This window comes from Accipiter gentilis, chromosome 24 (assembly GCF_929443795.1).
Source record: "Accipiter gentilis chromosome 24, bAccGen1.1, whole genome shotgun sequence".
NCBI lineage: Eukaryota > Metazoa > Chordata > Aves > Accipitriformes > Accipitridae > Astur > Astur gentilis.
In genome coordinates, this window is record NC_064903.1 from 7,004,131 (window position 1) to 7,020,002 (window position 15,872).

At 44.2% G+C, this 15,872-nt stretch overlaps 2 protein-coding genes across 15 annotated transcripts in view; both read right to left on the bottom strand.

Annotated features, from left to right (window-relative positions):
- STAG2 (stromal antigen 2) overlaps positions 1-2,058 on the bottom strand; it is an 80,965-nt gene extending 78,907 nt beyond the window's left edge. For 3 of the 5 annotated variants that reach the window (XM_049827296.1, XM_049827293.1, XM_049827297.1), the window contains exon 1: positions 1,842-2,057. The gene's annotated coding sequence lies outside the window, so the exon portion shown is untranslated. Of the gene's footprint in view, positions 1-431; positions 696-1,841 lie in introns of those variants that run through there. The other 2 variants (XM_049827295.1, XM_049827294.1) reach the window with 2 other exon arrangements.
- A 329-nt stretch (positions 2,059-2,387) lies between these two features.
- XIAP (X-linked inhibitor of apoptosis) overlaps positions 2,388-15,872 on the bottom strand; it is a 31,834-nt gene continuing 18,349 nt past the window's right edge. For 5 of the 10 annotated variants that reach the window (XM_049828109.1, XM_049828108.1, XM_049828110.1 and 2 more), the window contains exons 6-7: positions 15,241-15,468; positions 10,468-13,837 (exon numbers count right to left, since the gene is read on the bottom strand). In XM_049828109.1, the coding sequence (XP_049684066.1) occupies positions 13,644-13,837; positions 15,241-15,468 (422 nt within the window). In that variant the 3' untranslated portion in view covers positions 10,468-13,643. Of the gene's footprint in view, positions 3,101-5,091; positions 5,890-6,805; positions 7,009-7,270; positions 9,238-10,467; positions 13,838-15,240; positions 15,469-15,872 lie in introns of those variants that run through there. The other 5 variants (XR_007509516.1, XR_007509517.1, XR_007509515.1 and 2 more) reach the window with 5 other exon arrangements.

Sequence of the window (15,872 nt, forward strand, 5' to 3'; positions counted from 1 at the left end):
GCGGGGGGGGGGGGGGGGGGGGGGGTACGGGACGGGAAAAAAAAAAAAAAAAAAAACACCAAACCTGAGGTCGGTCGGTCCCCGATTTCCACGGGACGGACGGATTACACAGCGCTACCGGAGACAGAGGAAAGCCAGGGAGGCACAGCGGCGGGGAGGACAGCGGTGCAGGCACCCAAAGCCAGCACACCCCGGGCACCGCGGATGCGCTCGGGAGGGGAGAGAGGAATACCCGAAAAACGGGGCCTCCGAGCCCAGCCATCCGCTGCCGCTCTCCTCTCCTCCGCTCCTCGCTCCCCTGTCCCTCCAAGTCCCTCACCACGGCAACAACCGTATAGATTGTAGTTGGGGTGTTTTTTTTTTTCTAATCCGTGCAGAGAAAAGAAGCGGCCAGAAAAGAGAGAAACACCAGGAAAGCTCTCGCTTCCTACCTGGGCAGGGTTCAGCTCAGTTCAGTGCGTGCCGAGGAGGAGGAGGGGGCAGAGGAGCACTATCTAAAACAAAAGTGGCGCCAAAACCCCCCAGTAAGAAGCATTCTTCTTCCTCCTCCTCCTCCTCCTCCCCCCCTCCCCCACCAGGGCCGGCGAGAGCCCAGCGGGGTTCCTGCAACACGCGGCTCCCGGCATCGGGCGTCCCCGGCACAAGTTGGCAAGCGCCCTTTCTTTACATATTAAAAAAAAAAAAAAAAAAATGAAGCAAGCCGAACGGAAACTGCCACAACTCTTCCTCTTAGCGGGCAGCCGCCGAAGAGCTCGCCCAAAGTCACTCGGAGGGGAAAACTCGCCCCACAAAGGCCTTCCCCGAGCTGGGCGGGGGGGAAGGTCACTAGCTCTTTCGGAGAAGGCAGCGAAGGGAGGCGGGGGGGGGGGGGGGGAGTGCAGGTCAGTCCCCACGTCCTCACTTGGGCCGAGGAAACTCGCTCTCGCCAGCCCTCCAGCCCAGTCACCCGGGAAGAGGCGGCCGGAGTTGCCCCAGCTCGGCCGAGCCCGAGCAAGAGAGACGGAGAGCGGAGAACCCCCGATCCCTCGGCACTTTCCTCCGCGGGGAAGGCGCCGGGAGCGGGCTGGCAGGAAGAGCTCAGCTGCTGGGCGGCGGGAAGGAGGGGGAGCGCTGTCAGGGGTGGGAGTCCCCTCTCCCCGGCCTCCCCCGACACTCCACCCCGGGGCACCGGCAGCCGCCCCACCATTTTCTCCTGCGCGCCGCGCGGCCCAGCGCTCTCCCCCCCCCCCCCCCCCCCCCCCTCCACACACACCCCGAGCGCGGCCCGCTCCGTCCGCAGCCGCTCCGGCCCCCCCTTCCCCTCCCTCCCCACCCCCCGAGCGGCCCGGCCCGGCTTGCCCACACACAAACACACACACAATGCCCGAGTCCTCCATCTTGCCAGCAGCCCCTGCTCGGCTCGGCAGAAGGGGGGAGGAGGAGGAGGAGAAGGTGGTTCTCCATTTTAGCTCGCCGAGCGCTGGGCCCAGCCTGCCCGCGGCCGGCTCTGGGGAAGAGGAACGGGGCTCCGGGCGGGCAGCGGGGGCCGCTTTCGGCGCCCTCCCGCTCTCTCACTCGCGCTCCCGCTCACGTCCCCCCCCCCCCCCCCCCCCCCCCCGCCGCGCTGGGAAAGGGGGGGGGGGTGGGGAAGCGGGGGGCTGGAGTGTTTTCGCGGCTCGGCCCCGCCGTCCTCCATCTTGGCTGCGCGGAGTCCCTGTGGCCAGCCGGCCTAGCGCCCCGCGCCGTCCTCGCAGGCCCCGGGGACCGCGGGCCCCGTCCCGGCCTCTCTCCGCAACCACGCACCGCGATCCCGAGTCCCCCCTCCAAACTTCCAGAAGCTTCGCCGCCATTTTCTAACTTACCTTGCCCAGTGTCGGCGTAGGCAGCGAGGAGGCCCAGGCTCGTAGCTCCGCTCCTATATCCCCGGCCCGGCTGCCGGTTGCGCGCCCGGCCCGGCCCGGCTCGGCCCGGAGACTTGGCCGCCGAGAAGGGGGGGGGTTTGGGGAGGGCGCGGGGCGCGGGCAGGTTATTTAATTTGGCGGCGGCGCTGGGGATTGTTTGGGGTGTTCGCTGCTCGGCGGCTCGCGAGCGAATGGAGGGCGCAGGCGCCACCTGGCGGCCACCGAGCGAGGCCCGTTCTCCTGGGCGTGGGGCGACACCTGCCGGCCGCCCGCGGCAGGGCAGCGCCGAGCGGGGTAAACAAGGTGGCGCGCATGCGCCCGCCGCCCAGCTTACCCCCCCCCCCCCCCCCCCCCTCCGGCCCCGGCCCGCTCTACCCGAGCTCGGGGCCCGGTGGCGGCGACACGCGCGCGCGGGGCCCGGCTGAGGCGGCGGGAGCGCCTGAGGAGGGGGGGGGAGGAGCGGGGCCGGCCGCCGCCAGGGTGAGGGGGCGAGGCGGCGGCCGGTGGGCTCCCCTCGGCGGTGTGGTCCCGGTTTTCGCCGTGCCAGGCTCGGCGGAGGAGGCCCAGCTGCTGGCTGGCTTCATTCTCGGGGCAGGATCGGGTGACCGAAAGACGAGGACGGCCTAAAAAGGAGAGAGCTTCGGCACGGCGCTGCCCCGGCCTGAGGGGAGCGGAGAGAGGCTGCCGGCCTCTCCCGTTGCAGCGCAGAAGGAACTAGAAAACAGTTGCTCGGCTGAGGCAAAGTTCAGCCTTTCTAGAAATAACCCCTTAACTTGAAGGTTTTTTCTCACTGGCCCGTGCGCTCGAAAGCGAGGAGGCGGCCGCTGGTGGCGGGAGAGGCGAGCGGGTTCCGCCATGGGCCTGCTGGCTCCTTGGCCGACGTCCTCGCCCGCGCCCAGCGCCACTGTCTCTCCGAAGCCAACCACAGCCGATCTGTCTTCATCTTGGTTTCAGGAAGCAAAGAAGTCGCGGGCAAGGGAGGCTGTGGTTTTGAAGACAAATTTACAGTTGCCCGCACGGACGGAGGGTGCCTTATCTTGAGAACTCCAAGCTTGCGGGGCAAAACAGAGAGACGCGATGTTTGCTGGCGCTGGATGGTATTTCTTGCGGTTAGGAGCGTTCTCCTGAAACGTTGCCTGCTTGTGCCCATCGCTATGTGCGTTCCCAGTTTAAAGGGGCGTTTGCTCCTAGGCTCTGAGTGTGATTCCTTCTTTTTCTCCCTGCACGAAGATTGATAGGAACCTGAAATGATCACATATGAGCTATACAGAATATTTAAAGTAACCAGATACGGAATCTGTGATGCTTGTTTTTCTAAACGCACAATTCAGTAGTTCTTCTACATTTTTTTTCCGCTGTATTGTGTAATGCTAAGCACATTACTCATGCTGCATAGTTGCACGTAAGCTTATAGTTAGATCAGTCAGCACAAGAGTATTTTTGTCCTGGTAATTAGTCTCTAATCATCCTTTTGTGTTTATCTACTTTTAATTTTGGGGAGAGGGTTAGCCTAACTTAAGCAGGCACTAAGCTGAGTTGCTCTGCTCACCTGCCTAACAAAGGCAGGACACTTAAGCATATCCATCAGTTCAGTCTTTTCAAAACTAAGATGAGGCACCGCAGAGCAAATAATTCCACTTATAATAGAAACTATGATCAGATAAGGCGTGTTTAAAATAAAAAAAACTAGTGTAATGGGAGTTGATGTCACCTAGCAATTCTAGGTATAATCTGTCAGTTGGTACATGAGACAGACTTGAAAGAGTCTGGTGTACATGAGAGAAAACTAAATTATATTCTACAGCTTGAATTCACGTTTCAGAATGTTTTTCACCTTCTGTTGAGGCTGGGGAAAAAATAAGAAAATCAGGAGAAAGGTTCCCTTTTAGGGAACACTTTAAAATAGTATCCTGAATGCCTAGTCATAAAACTATATTCAAGGTTTCAGTTACAGCTACAGGTGCTGATATTTAATGTGAATCTGTTAATGTCTGTCTGGAAATTATAGAAGAATTGTGAATAAAAGATAATCTGTTTAAAAAAAAAACAACAACAAAACAACACCCCAAACCTCAAGGAAGTTTTAAACTTGCCTGTGATATATACGGTTGTTAAATTACACACAGAAATAGATGGAAAGGAGCTGGATCCGTTTGTCCCTTCCCTGTACAAAGTCAGCTTCTGACACCTGCCAGATAGGCAACTTTTCCATGAAAATAAATTACACGCTTCCAGAACTAACATTTTGCCTGCACACGGAATTCCAGTAATGTATCCTCTGCCGGAGATATAATAGGGCTACTCATATTACAACTCAAATCCCAAACTTTGTAAGATTATAGCAGTCTATTGCCAGAGCTGGCAGAAGCACAACACTGAGGCAGCTTCCGTCAGCTGTGCGTAAAATCCATGTATTAGCACACATGACAGATACTTGGTCTATTCAAAAAACACTGTAGTTCACACTTGACCTCATAGCCAAGATCTTTAAGGTAAATGCATTGAACAGAAGAAAACGTGACAGTTTTCAGGGTGTGCTTTTGAAGGAATGAGTGTGCAAGTGCTGACAATACCACGGCAGAGAGTTCAGCCCGTTTCCAAAGCTGACTCAGACCTTGGAAGCCCAGATTCGTAACACTGCTGGCTGTCCTGACTCACACGATAGAATTTGCTTTTTTAAACTTGTGACAACAAAACACGGAAGCACTCTAGAGACCAGACTCCAGGTGCAGCGGCGTATTACAAACCATTGGTCACAGAGCCTGCCTAAGAGGAATTTGCACTCTCCAGTTCACTTCCTCCCTCCCAGTTGCTCCATTCAGCTGTTTGCCTGGCCGCTGTCTAAGCAAAACTGTTGCCTCATCAGAGAAGGGGGGAGGGCCGTTTGTTTTCAGAGAGACTGGTTTCATTTTTTTTTCCCCAAACCAGATCATTTCTCAGACGCTATGTAGAGTACGACTACGTAAGCAATTTGGTCAGCACAACTGAAGGTGCGGTACGCTCCTGTAGAGGCTGGGAATGTTTCTGCTCTGCTCCAGTGACCAGAAGATAGGAATTTCTTAGGCCAGCTGTACCCTGGGAGGATTCCTAACACAGCACCACACTCGGATCACACAAATAACCACCATAAACCAGTTTATAAAGCACACATCTAAGGAGCAAATGCAACAATCTCTCAAACGGTGGGTAGGAATACAGGGGCAGAAAAGTGGAACAAGTTCTTAACCGGTTTATTTGTTGTCTTTATGGGGGACAAAACTGGCTCTCTGAAGAGTCTAAATACTGCATTTTCCCCACGAACTGATCATGCTTCTGGAACTGAGCCTTCCAGTTGGTACAACAGGGAAGATGAGATGAAAAGCAGTTCCTCCGCTAGCATACCACTTCTTTCTAAGCCAACAATTCCAGAATGGGCTTCTACCATCTGTTCGGACTTTGTGAAGAAATTAGAGAACATCCTGAAGTTTCTAAATAGTTTTAGCACTCTAGCATCCTTTCCAATACAACGAAAAAATGTAAAAGAAAAAAAAAGTATTATCCAAGCATGATAAGGAAATAGAGAGATTTTAAATTCTGACCATCCTAGAAAGGATTTATATCTGAGAGAAAAGAAGTTCTGTGGAAAACTGTAGGAGAAAGTATTCTACAGGACTGTGTCATCTTTCTCATAATAGCTAATCTTTAGGAGCTTCAAAGTCCACCATTTCTGATATTGAACCCAGTTCAGAGAGGATTTAACAAAGACTTTACAACAGGGAGTTTTACTATGCTTGATCCAAAGAGAGCTCTTGATCAGTCACCCAGTTAAGAAACTGAGCAAGGAGAGGGTAGATACCAATTCCATGTCTGAATTAACGGCCAGAGGTTCACCACTAGAGAAGATCAGAAAAAACTCAAGCTGCCAGATGGCTGATTCATTCTTCCAGGCAGGAGATTCATGCTCATGCTGCTTCCTTTCCTTTGAGGGCAGCGGAATAGGAACCCCCTCTACAATTCCATTTCCTCTTTTCTATTTAAAAAAAGAAAAAAAAAAAGCCACAATCCTTTACCATTCCTTTTATTTTTTAAAAGGATTTGCTTACAAGAATTGGAAAACAAACCGGATTTTGTATACTGGATTTGTTCCAAGGTGAGGTGGTAACTTTGATGGCCTGCATTAAATAAGCCCCAGACGTATTTTTATGTGTGTAGCTGTGTACAGAGGGGAAAAGCAGTCTTCCCAGTCACTTTTTTTTTTTTTTCCCAGATTTTTGAAACTGGCTTAGTCACTCTAGGGAAATCTGCTCTAAATGCTTTTGGAGATGAGCTATTACATAAGAAACAAAAATAAAGACCAAAAAATGGGTTACTTTCCCATAATTTGCAGGAGAGAGATTGCACATCAGTAGCTCCTTAGGCCTTTCCCTGTTCTGTGAATAACTTCTTCCTTCTGCGATTTACGTAAGTCTCCCTTGTACTCCCCTATTTCTCACCAGATCTTTCCAGAACACCTCACTCAAGTCTGAATTTTCTTTGATTCGCTAACTTTCTGCCTGCCGTGCTCTCAGACCTGTAAGGGAGCACAGAATCACAGTTTGTCCCATATCACTAAAAAGGAAGGAACTTTTAACTCCCCTTCATTATCAGCTCTAGAAATGAACAGAACCCCAGTAAGTCGCAAATGCCTTCCTGCTAATTGCATTATCAGCAGCTTTAGTCAGTCACCTGTGCCACTTGTTACCCGAAGCCCCGTGCTGATTCCCCTATTTGAGGTGAGGTGCTCTTGCTACGTCTCATTCTTTGAGATAAAAACCCCTTCGCCATGTTTTAAAGGTTTCAGCACCAAACTGTGTAAAGGCCACACCAGTTATTGGTAGGAAACACTGAAAGGACCTTCTCCTAGTTGCAGTCAAGAGGAGTCGCTTTCACTTGAGGCATCACCTCACCTTATGTACAGGAAAGAGTAAGCGTTACAATCCAGGCCACCTCTCTTGGATCTGGGACATGGTCTGCTCCAGTTCCCAGACATAGGGAGGTTTTGGGAGACACGACCAAGACATTCTTGTGTCCTGTAGCTAAGTCCAGGCAAAGGGATCACGAATCAAGCACCATTTTGAATCAGGCACCATGACGGCATCAGTGACAAAGTCTGTGGAAGAAGCACAGGAACCAGAGAAACGTGTTTCAAATGGGGTAAGCTGGGTAAGCGGCAGGGCACGGTTAAAGGCAGGAAAGAACAGACGGTACGACAGAAAAAGGGCTGGGGTAAGAAGCAGACAAGAACTGAAATGAGGTCAAGCGGGCCAAACAGCAGCAACTGGCACTGAGCAGGGGAAGCAGCTTTAGCTAAGTGACGGCTGAAGAACAAACAGTGAAGCCACATCATACTCTTGATGTGCAGGGCAACTCACCTGTCAGGAACAGAAAGTAGTTCTCAGCCGGTTGGATTTCCTAGGGCCTCCAGCTCCCTCGAGACTCTGACATGGAGCCAGGGGGCTCCCTGAAAAGGGGAAGAAGGAGGATGTCTTGTGGTTAGATGAGGTTAGAGTGGAACTGGGACAGAAACGTCATTATTCAGCTCAACCTCTGCCCAAGATCATAGAGCAAAACAATTAGAAAGTCAAACACATTTATGTTTAAGCTTTGAGGAAAATCCTCCATCACATCAAATGAACAGGAGACCTCTATTCTGTAGTTGCAGGCACACACCAGGTTTGGATGATGACAGTGGATTAGTTTATCTTGGTCTTCTCCCCACAAAATACTGAGGCTGGAACTTAGAGGCTTAAAGTGGGAGTATACGCAATGGGGGGTTGTTACTTACGTGAGAGATAAGGTCAAGGAACAGATTACTCTTTCAGATAACAAGCTTGGATGGTTTTCTGGGGCTGACCTACCACATTCCCGAGATCCTACATATATCCCTAACACGGTTTCCTTTGGTTTAGATTTCATCATCAACCATCTTCAAGTTTTCTTTCAGACAGTGCTTCTCAGAAGTCCTCTCTCCTTCCTTCGTCGTGTCTGGTGCTCAAGGCCATCCTTGCTGCCTCAACTCTCTGACACAGCGGGAGGTGGAAGCAAAGCAAAGTGTGATCTCGTCATTAGCTGTGACATATTTTTTTTATAAGTGACACAATGCGTAACAAGTAGCAAGGAATACAACAGTTTATGACATCTTGGTGGTTTGCACAGATGTTCAAAACCGTTAAGATAAAAATACTTCTTTTAGACTGTAACTTCCTTTAGCACGATTGTAGAAGTCCTGCAAAGCCTCAGTGCCAGCAGCTGTGACCAAAGCGTTTCTCCTCCGTGGCAGAGGGCACTCCTGGGACGCTCACCGTAAGCGCCGAGGACAGCGATTCCCAACCTCGTTCCCCCCGGGGCGTCCCCCTACCTCCGTCCTCTGTGCCGCTGGTTCCAGCTGTGAGCGCAGCAGAGGTGATGCTTCCAACCTGGAGCATGGGTCTTCCTCCCAAAAACTTGCAATTGCTGATTAAGCCTTTACAAAGCAACTGTTAACAAAGTTACAGAAGGGCTAAATCGGGATGCAGAGACAGGATTCAAATTAACGTTACGTTTGGTACATTCTGTTTTGCAAAAGACCACAAGAGATGTTTAAAGCGACAGTTACTCTTCTGGCAGCTTGTATCCTACCAGCAGAGCTCCTGTACGGACCCCAGTAACATCACACGGGTTGGTTATGCAGGAAAGGGAGGTAAAGTCAATCCTAGACTCAGAATGTGTTAGGCAAGAGTTAAAAGGAAGAGACTACTGTGGCTTGACACCCGCTTTTGAAAAGCTTGTATTTAGAAGATTAACTTTTTGGCTTAAGTGATGACTCTCATCGTGCCGTGCAAAACTAAGTAATATAAAAGAAATTGTGTCAAGAGTTTTACAGCAAGATCTAACTTCGTAACATCAAAAAGACATAACATGAATAAATATAAATGCGCTCTGTCCTGGTAATTTCTGGAAGTTAGATTAACTCATTCTCTAAAATTTGCAGGTGAGCATACGTGTTTCTACTGAACTTGGCTTTTCAGCAATTATTGTAATGAATCTCCTAGCTGTTTTCACAGCGGGACTCCACAAAAGTGTTTTTCATTTTTTGATAGTAAAAGCCATTTTTCAATCTAAGAGCAAAACCCTAATTCAAGTATCTCTCCAATACACTTCCAGCAATTCTAACTTATCAAGCATTTTATCTCAGCCGTCATCAATTGCTGTCCAGGCTATCAAACTGTAAATTAATAGTTATCCAAAGGCACTTTCACCTACCTTGAAATATTACATACTCACAATATAATTAATACCATTTTCCTTGGAGTTCTTTTTATCCAAGCCATTTATAACTGAATACATACTCTCTTCTTTCCTGTCCAAGGAAAAAGCGAGTTCTTTTGAAAAGTTAGTCACAGAGCCATATTCTCTGAAATAATGCTCATATTTTTACTGTAATGTTATGTCAGTATTTCTTAATAGGAATTCCTGGTTAAGAAAAAATTAAAGATAAAATCTGAATTTCAGCAAAGGTTCTTAATTATCACAGGTCATTTGCCTCCTCACAGAAAGCCACATTATAATTACGGCACACGAATTGCTGTACGGCAGCATCTGTACATCTCTTGGAGCAACGTGACAGAGTGGCATTCCCAAAGACGGTAGGATACTTTCAACAGCCTGAATCAGTGCAAAGGCACAGCAGGGTCGTGGGGGAGCAAAGATTTTCTTGATCAAATTTCAAAGCTACCCAGTAAAACTTACGCATGAAAAAATAGTAGGAGGGAGTGTATTCACTCATGCTTCAGTTCCACGAGCAATGAAGGCCATCCCACTCAAGTGGCTCTTCCCATTTCACTATACGGAGAAGATACCACCACCCCTCACAAAGCAGGATCAAGAGCCAAGCTCGATCCAACCATTCTGCGCAAGACGAGCGATGAAGAGCCCCTGGGGCAGCAGTGGAAGTGCTTCTCTAGCCTGCTCTTTGGGATCTAGCCGCCTTGCTGATAGGAGTCAATCTCGCACAAAGCAGAGGGTAAAAAAGAACACCGCCTAACAACTCACTGTTCGCATACTTGCCACCACAGAAAAACACTGCAAAAGCCAGAAAAGATCTCCAACTCCTCCTTCACTCTACGAAAAGCTGACCTTCCCTTCGGGTAGGCCTTATACATCATGTGCTAGAACTTGCACGCCGTGAAAGGCAGAAGGGATTCTCTTCTGAGTAGTTACTAAATACTGTGGCAGCAAATGTCATCGCCCCTTGTAACATTTAATCCTAGTATACACCACTTCAGCTTGAAGTTTCACATGAACACAGTAATCAAGTGTCTGCATTAACCTCCCACCCAGTTGTAATTCAATTCTAACAACCCATTGTCCTTAATTTTTGTTAATTTCAATAAAAACAAACCTAAAAGTAACTTTAAAACCCCACGTCTTAGGTTAACAACAATGCTCCGAAGGCTTTGACAAACTATTTGTCCTGCAGCTTCAGGCTGCACATAGAGCTAACAAAAATAAACATGGAAGCATTGCAGTCAAAACTAACCTGGCAATATTAAAAGAAGGGTTTAAATACTCTAATTTTTTTTAAAAAAAAAAAAAAAAAAAGAAAATATTTTCATTGTGCTATGACCTTTGGATCAAGCCCCAAAACAAATTTTAAAAAGTACAGACAGCTAAGATCTGTAGAGATACAAGCTGCAGGAACCAGTACAGTAAGTCAGTATTATGTTTCAAGCCCCATGTTTCAAGGCAGAGAGAAAAAGCTAAATGCATAATAAAAAACCTGCATCTATGGGGTTTCCTTATTTTAGCCGCCTGTTCCTAAATTAGACATGCAATTTCTATGTTTTCTAAACAAACCAGTTCCAAAACACATTATTAAAAACCCTTGTAAATCTCCCACATATCTGAAGCAGCAAATAGTTCTCCCAGTGCAAGTAAAATGGAAGTAAGAAAGATTTCACATAGAAGCTACTAGAAGAAAGTTACTGAATACTGATACTTGAATATATTCCATAGCTCTTCATTCCAGGTAACTCTTCTATAAAAATCAGCTCCCAAGGCACCTTTGTCCTGCTACTAACCTCTTTTTCAAAGCACCTGTGCTTCTACTCCATTTATTTGCATCCTTCATTTCTATCTCTTTAAACACTCAGCCCAGTATCAGTGTCCATGGAATTCGTTCTCTGTTTCTTTAAGATACTGAAAATCAAAGTAATTTGAAAAAACATCTTCCTAATTCGAGCTGTCAAAATTTGATGACTATGCTAATTATTTTTTCACATTTAGCCTGAATAGAACTCTGATTATAGATTTTTTAAAAACCTAAACCTACGGAGCAGTTGTTTTGTTGTCTTGCTAACAGGCTTTTAACCCTTTAACATTCCTAAGTGATTAAAATTTGAATTGCTATTATAGCTATACCTTTTATAACTTTTATCAGAAAGTTACAATAAGAGATACAGTATACCTTTTAAAAGTTAACAAGCTTTAACATGAAGCATTTATGCTATTTGCTTGAATATTATTTGGACAATGCGTTTGCTTTCCATTTCAGTTTAGAAGGTGCTATTTGTGACTGACTTCCAGGCTTTCCTCGGACAGTTTACATACTATACTTACATCCAAAATCATCTCCTTACTAGGATTTAGTTTTGTAACAGTTCTAAGTAAAATTTGGTCAATCTCTTTCCCAGACAGGGCTTTGTCAAGCCATGTGCCAAGCTCTGCAGCCTGTAAGTTGGATCCAGCTCATCCAGATAGTCTCTCTCACATGACTTAGGTCAAGGTTAGGTAACAAACCATCTGCTTAAGCAAGTCAGCATAACATGGTTTGCCAAATTAACTAAACAAGCTATTTCAGGCAAGATACACCAGCTCACAGGCAAACACACACCCCTGCTTTAATTTCCCTTGAAAAGTACAGAAAACCCTCCCTGTACGTGAAAGTGGGAGCTAGAAACAAGCCTGTCAGAATTGCGAGTCTGTATTTCTCTTGAAAAATCCCCATATGCATGAATGATCTGAAACACTAAACTGTTCACAAAGGCACAAAAAGGCAAAATAAAACCTTTATCTGCCGAATTCTTTATGAATTTCTAGTCATCATGTATTCCTAAGAACCAAATTCTAATTTATTACAAAAAATAGCAAATTTAACATATTTTAATTTTATAATTAACAAACCTTAATTTATACAAACAATAGATTTTATGTCCTCTCCAAATGAAATGTATTTGTTATCCTTAATAACACTCAGGTTAAATTAGTAACAGCTGAGTTACAAAACAAGAAAGCAACAGAAAGCAACCTTCTGTTATGATTTTTTTCTTTTTTGCATGTGACCATCAAATATGCTGATCAAGGAACAATTGGATTGCACTTTATTTTAAATATTCATAACATTACAACAGCATATAATCACAGCGCATATTTAAAAAATAGAAAAAGTAGACACTAAATTTCTGTTAAGTGAATTCAAAAGTTTTATCGTGAAAAACTATATTCTGTATATTCTAAATCTCTCAGTGTGTAGGACTCAAAGATAAAAATATATGCACAGAACATCTTAATAGCTCCACAAAATAAGGAAGTCACATAATTAAGTAGAGAGATCATAAACCAGCTGTACTTAACCACAAAGCTATGATACTTTTTTAATTGGAGAATTGAGGATCAGTCCAGTAAGAAATAGTTTTATTAAGTATTTTAAGGTGACTCTCACTAGAATAGTTCTTAACTTTAATTTAAATGCTGCAAACAGACAAGAACAAAAACGAAAGATTTCTAATGTTACTTGTGAATTAAAAATAAAATTTAGAAAAAAGCATTTTCATGGAGATAGAGTTTAGTCTCTTATGAAAAAAATAGACAAACAGAAGCACTGCAAAGTATTAGCAGATAAATGAGTTAGGATCATGCACAATGTTAAAAAAAACAAGAAAAAATCAAACAATGAACACATTTTTGTGTAGGGGGGCAAGTTTAAAAGGAGACCACTCCTTCCATGAAGGGCACAAGGTACATAAAATCTCCTTCATTTCTGTTGAGTTCTCTTTTAAGGAATGAAATTAATGTACTTTTATATACAGAAGGATTTTTGTGAAAGATGGATCACTAAAATAAGTTTACGGAATCCAATTTATACATCTAAACCACAAAAAATAAATGAGGAGACAGGAATTATATATCAGAACAGACAAACTTAAAAAGTAGCAGTAGCAAACATAAGGTGAAATATTGCAGCAGCAGGTTTACGCATATTCTCTGAATTATGTCACAACCAAGGTTACAGAAATAAGATAACATTTTCAATCTTACATAACATTTTTGAGAAGCTAAAATCTCAGATATAATATACATGTATATAACAATTTTTAAAATCCACTTATTTACAAATTTTATATAGGGCCTGACTCTTTATACAACTATATTTGCATAAACTTCAGTTGTACAGAGTCCTACCAAAGTGAGCAAAGGAATGATCACATAAATAAAGCTTTGCATTACTTAGGCTTTCTCAAATCAGGTTTATGAATTGAAGTTACAGAATATACATATTTGCCTTCTAATATTGTTTTTTACATACAAAAAATTCGCTTAAGGAAAATAACTATTTAAATGTTAAAATGTACGTAGAGTTTGACAGCAGAAAAATCTAAGTACTGCCATATGATTAGATCCTGGAATTAACTGCATTTTTTACATACATTACATGTATTTAAAGCAATAAAGCAAGAAACGTTTGCATTCACGGCGCTGTATATTTTACTAATACATAAAAATTTCCTGTCTTTTCATAATATTTGTACGACACAGAGGGCATTCATTAAGTGCTTCAGCACATTCCTTACAGGCAACTAGGTGACCACAGGGAATGAGGGCAACCGATATGTCTTTAGCCATACAGATTTTACAAAGTTTTTCTTCCTGCAAGCGTCTTAACTTCTCTTCAGTACTGAGATCTAAGGAAAATAAACACATAAGAAGTTAACATACTTAGTACCATTGAATATCTCTTCTTTTTTTTTTTTCTTTACACACAAGGACAAGGTTTTCTTCATATGATTTAAAGGTCACACCTTTAAACAGGAAAAAAAATTACAAGAGATAGGAAACCAAGCTGCAGCATGGAATCCTCTTCCCCGCCCCCTCCCATCACATTACATCTCCTAGGCCAATGCAAGCAGGGAATTCAGCTATCTATATTTGCAAGAGCTTGAAATATCTACAGAATTTAGGATATGCGTATTTCAATCAGGAACCATTCTTTTCACAGACTTCCAATTGACAACTTTCCCAAAACTTGTACAGAAGATGAAAGAAAGGCTCGTTGATACTGGTTAAGTAATTTGGATTTTATTTTTTTTTCAGAGAGTTTCCTCAATGAAAAGAATGAGGATGTGATTTCCTTCCCTACCTCCATTTTCAAAATGCCCATACTTCAAAAGCTTAAAAATTTGTAATACAGAAAGAATCAATTTTGCATTGTACGTGAGCTCTTTGTTATTCCAGTATGCCCCATTTGAAAATGCAAACTTCAAAAGCCTTCCCCTGCCACCTGGGGAAAGCTCCATACAGCCAAGCACAAAAATAATGTCCATCTTCATTGCAAGTTCTTTTTCCCCCATAATGTCCATTAAAAATCTTATTAAAATAGTGGGCTGGTAAGATCTTTGCCTATCATGCTAACCAGAAGGTCTTTTTCCTCCCTATGAATTCACTCATACACTTGTCTTAAACTACAAGTCTCCCAAGTTAGAAATCTTGGTTTTTACGGAGTGTACCACAATGGCTTTCTGAGCATAACTTGCATGTCCCAGCATAGCTGGAACACAACTAATTGAAAAGAAACACCATCTAGAAGTACACTTCTTCTTATTGGCCAAGAAGAAAAATAAAATAATCCCCTACAAAGATTTTTTCATTTTGAATATACTGAATATTTGACAGTATGTTGCTGTGTCTATTTCATTTTGCCGCCACAGTCACCACATCTATAGTTATTCTTGCTTTTATATTTAAATATCATTGTCACAATAAGTTTGGTTTTTTAGTTCGCATGTATAACCTTTCCCAGAAGCACGCTGGACTATTATTTCAATATTATACACTTCTGAGGTATTAATATTACTTATTTTACAGATGATATTTATAAACATTGCTACACTCAAGTATTTTAACACCCTCTTTGTTCAGCTTTTTTTTAATGTCCAAAAATAAATCTCTTGACTTTTAAGTTACACTACTGTAACTTCACTTTAGGTAAGACTTGGATCAGAGGGCAGAATAAACAGATAACAATAGGGTATATTGTTATATATAAGGTATATTTCACAGACTAAAGAGCTGATATGAAAGTACACACAGAGGTTTTGTAATTGAATAAGCTCATCTTGCTCAACTGGGATTTCATTTGGTCCTTCTTCCCTTGTATTTTCTTTCTGAGCACTTATTAAGTCTGCTACCAGATCCTCAACAGATGTGTGACTTTCTCCAGACATCTGCAATCTCTTTTCCATGGTGTTCCTAATCTCAGACAAACTGAAACCCATGTCTATGGCACCTTGTACCAAAGGATTCTGTAAGAGATCATCTAAAACAAGAAATTAAAAAAAAAACAAAAAAAACAATTTAACAAGGATGAATCTGATTATTGGACAGTATTCACTACAGTACTCTACGACACCTTTGCAAATATCTAGCCAAAAGAAGCCTATTTCCAACTTGAGAATTTTGCTAATTTTAACAACTGCATTGTCAAAACACCCAAACCTGCAGATTTGAGATGTCTTCCATCCTAGATTTCTCAGTCTCCCTTCATCTACTTATAATATAGAAATCCTCCCAGATCATAGAATCATAGAATGGTTTGGATTGGAAGGGACCTTAAGGACCACCTAGTTCCAACCCCCCTGCCATGGGTAGGGACACCTTCCACTAGACCAGGTTGCTCAAAGCCCCATCCAACCTGGCCTTGAACACTGCCAGGGATGGGGC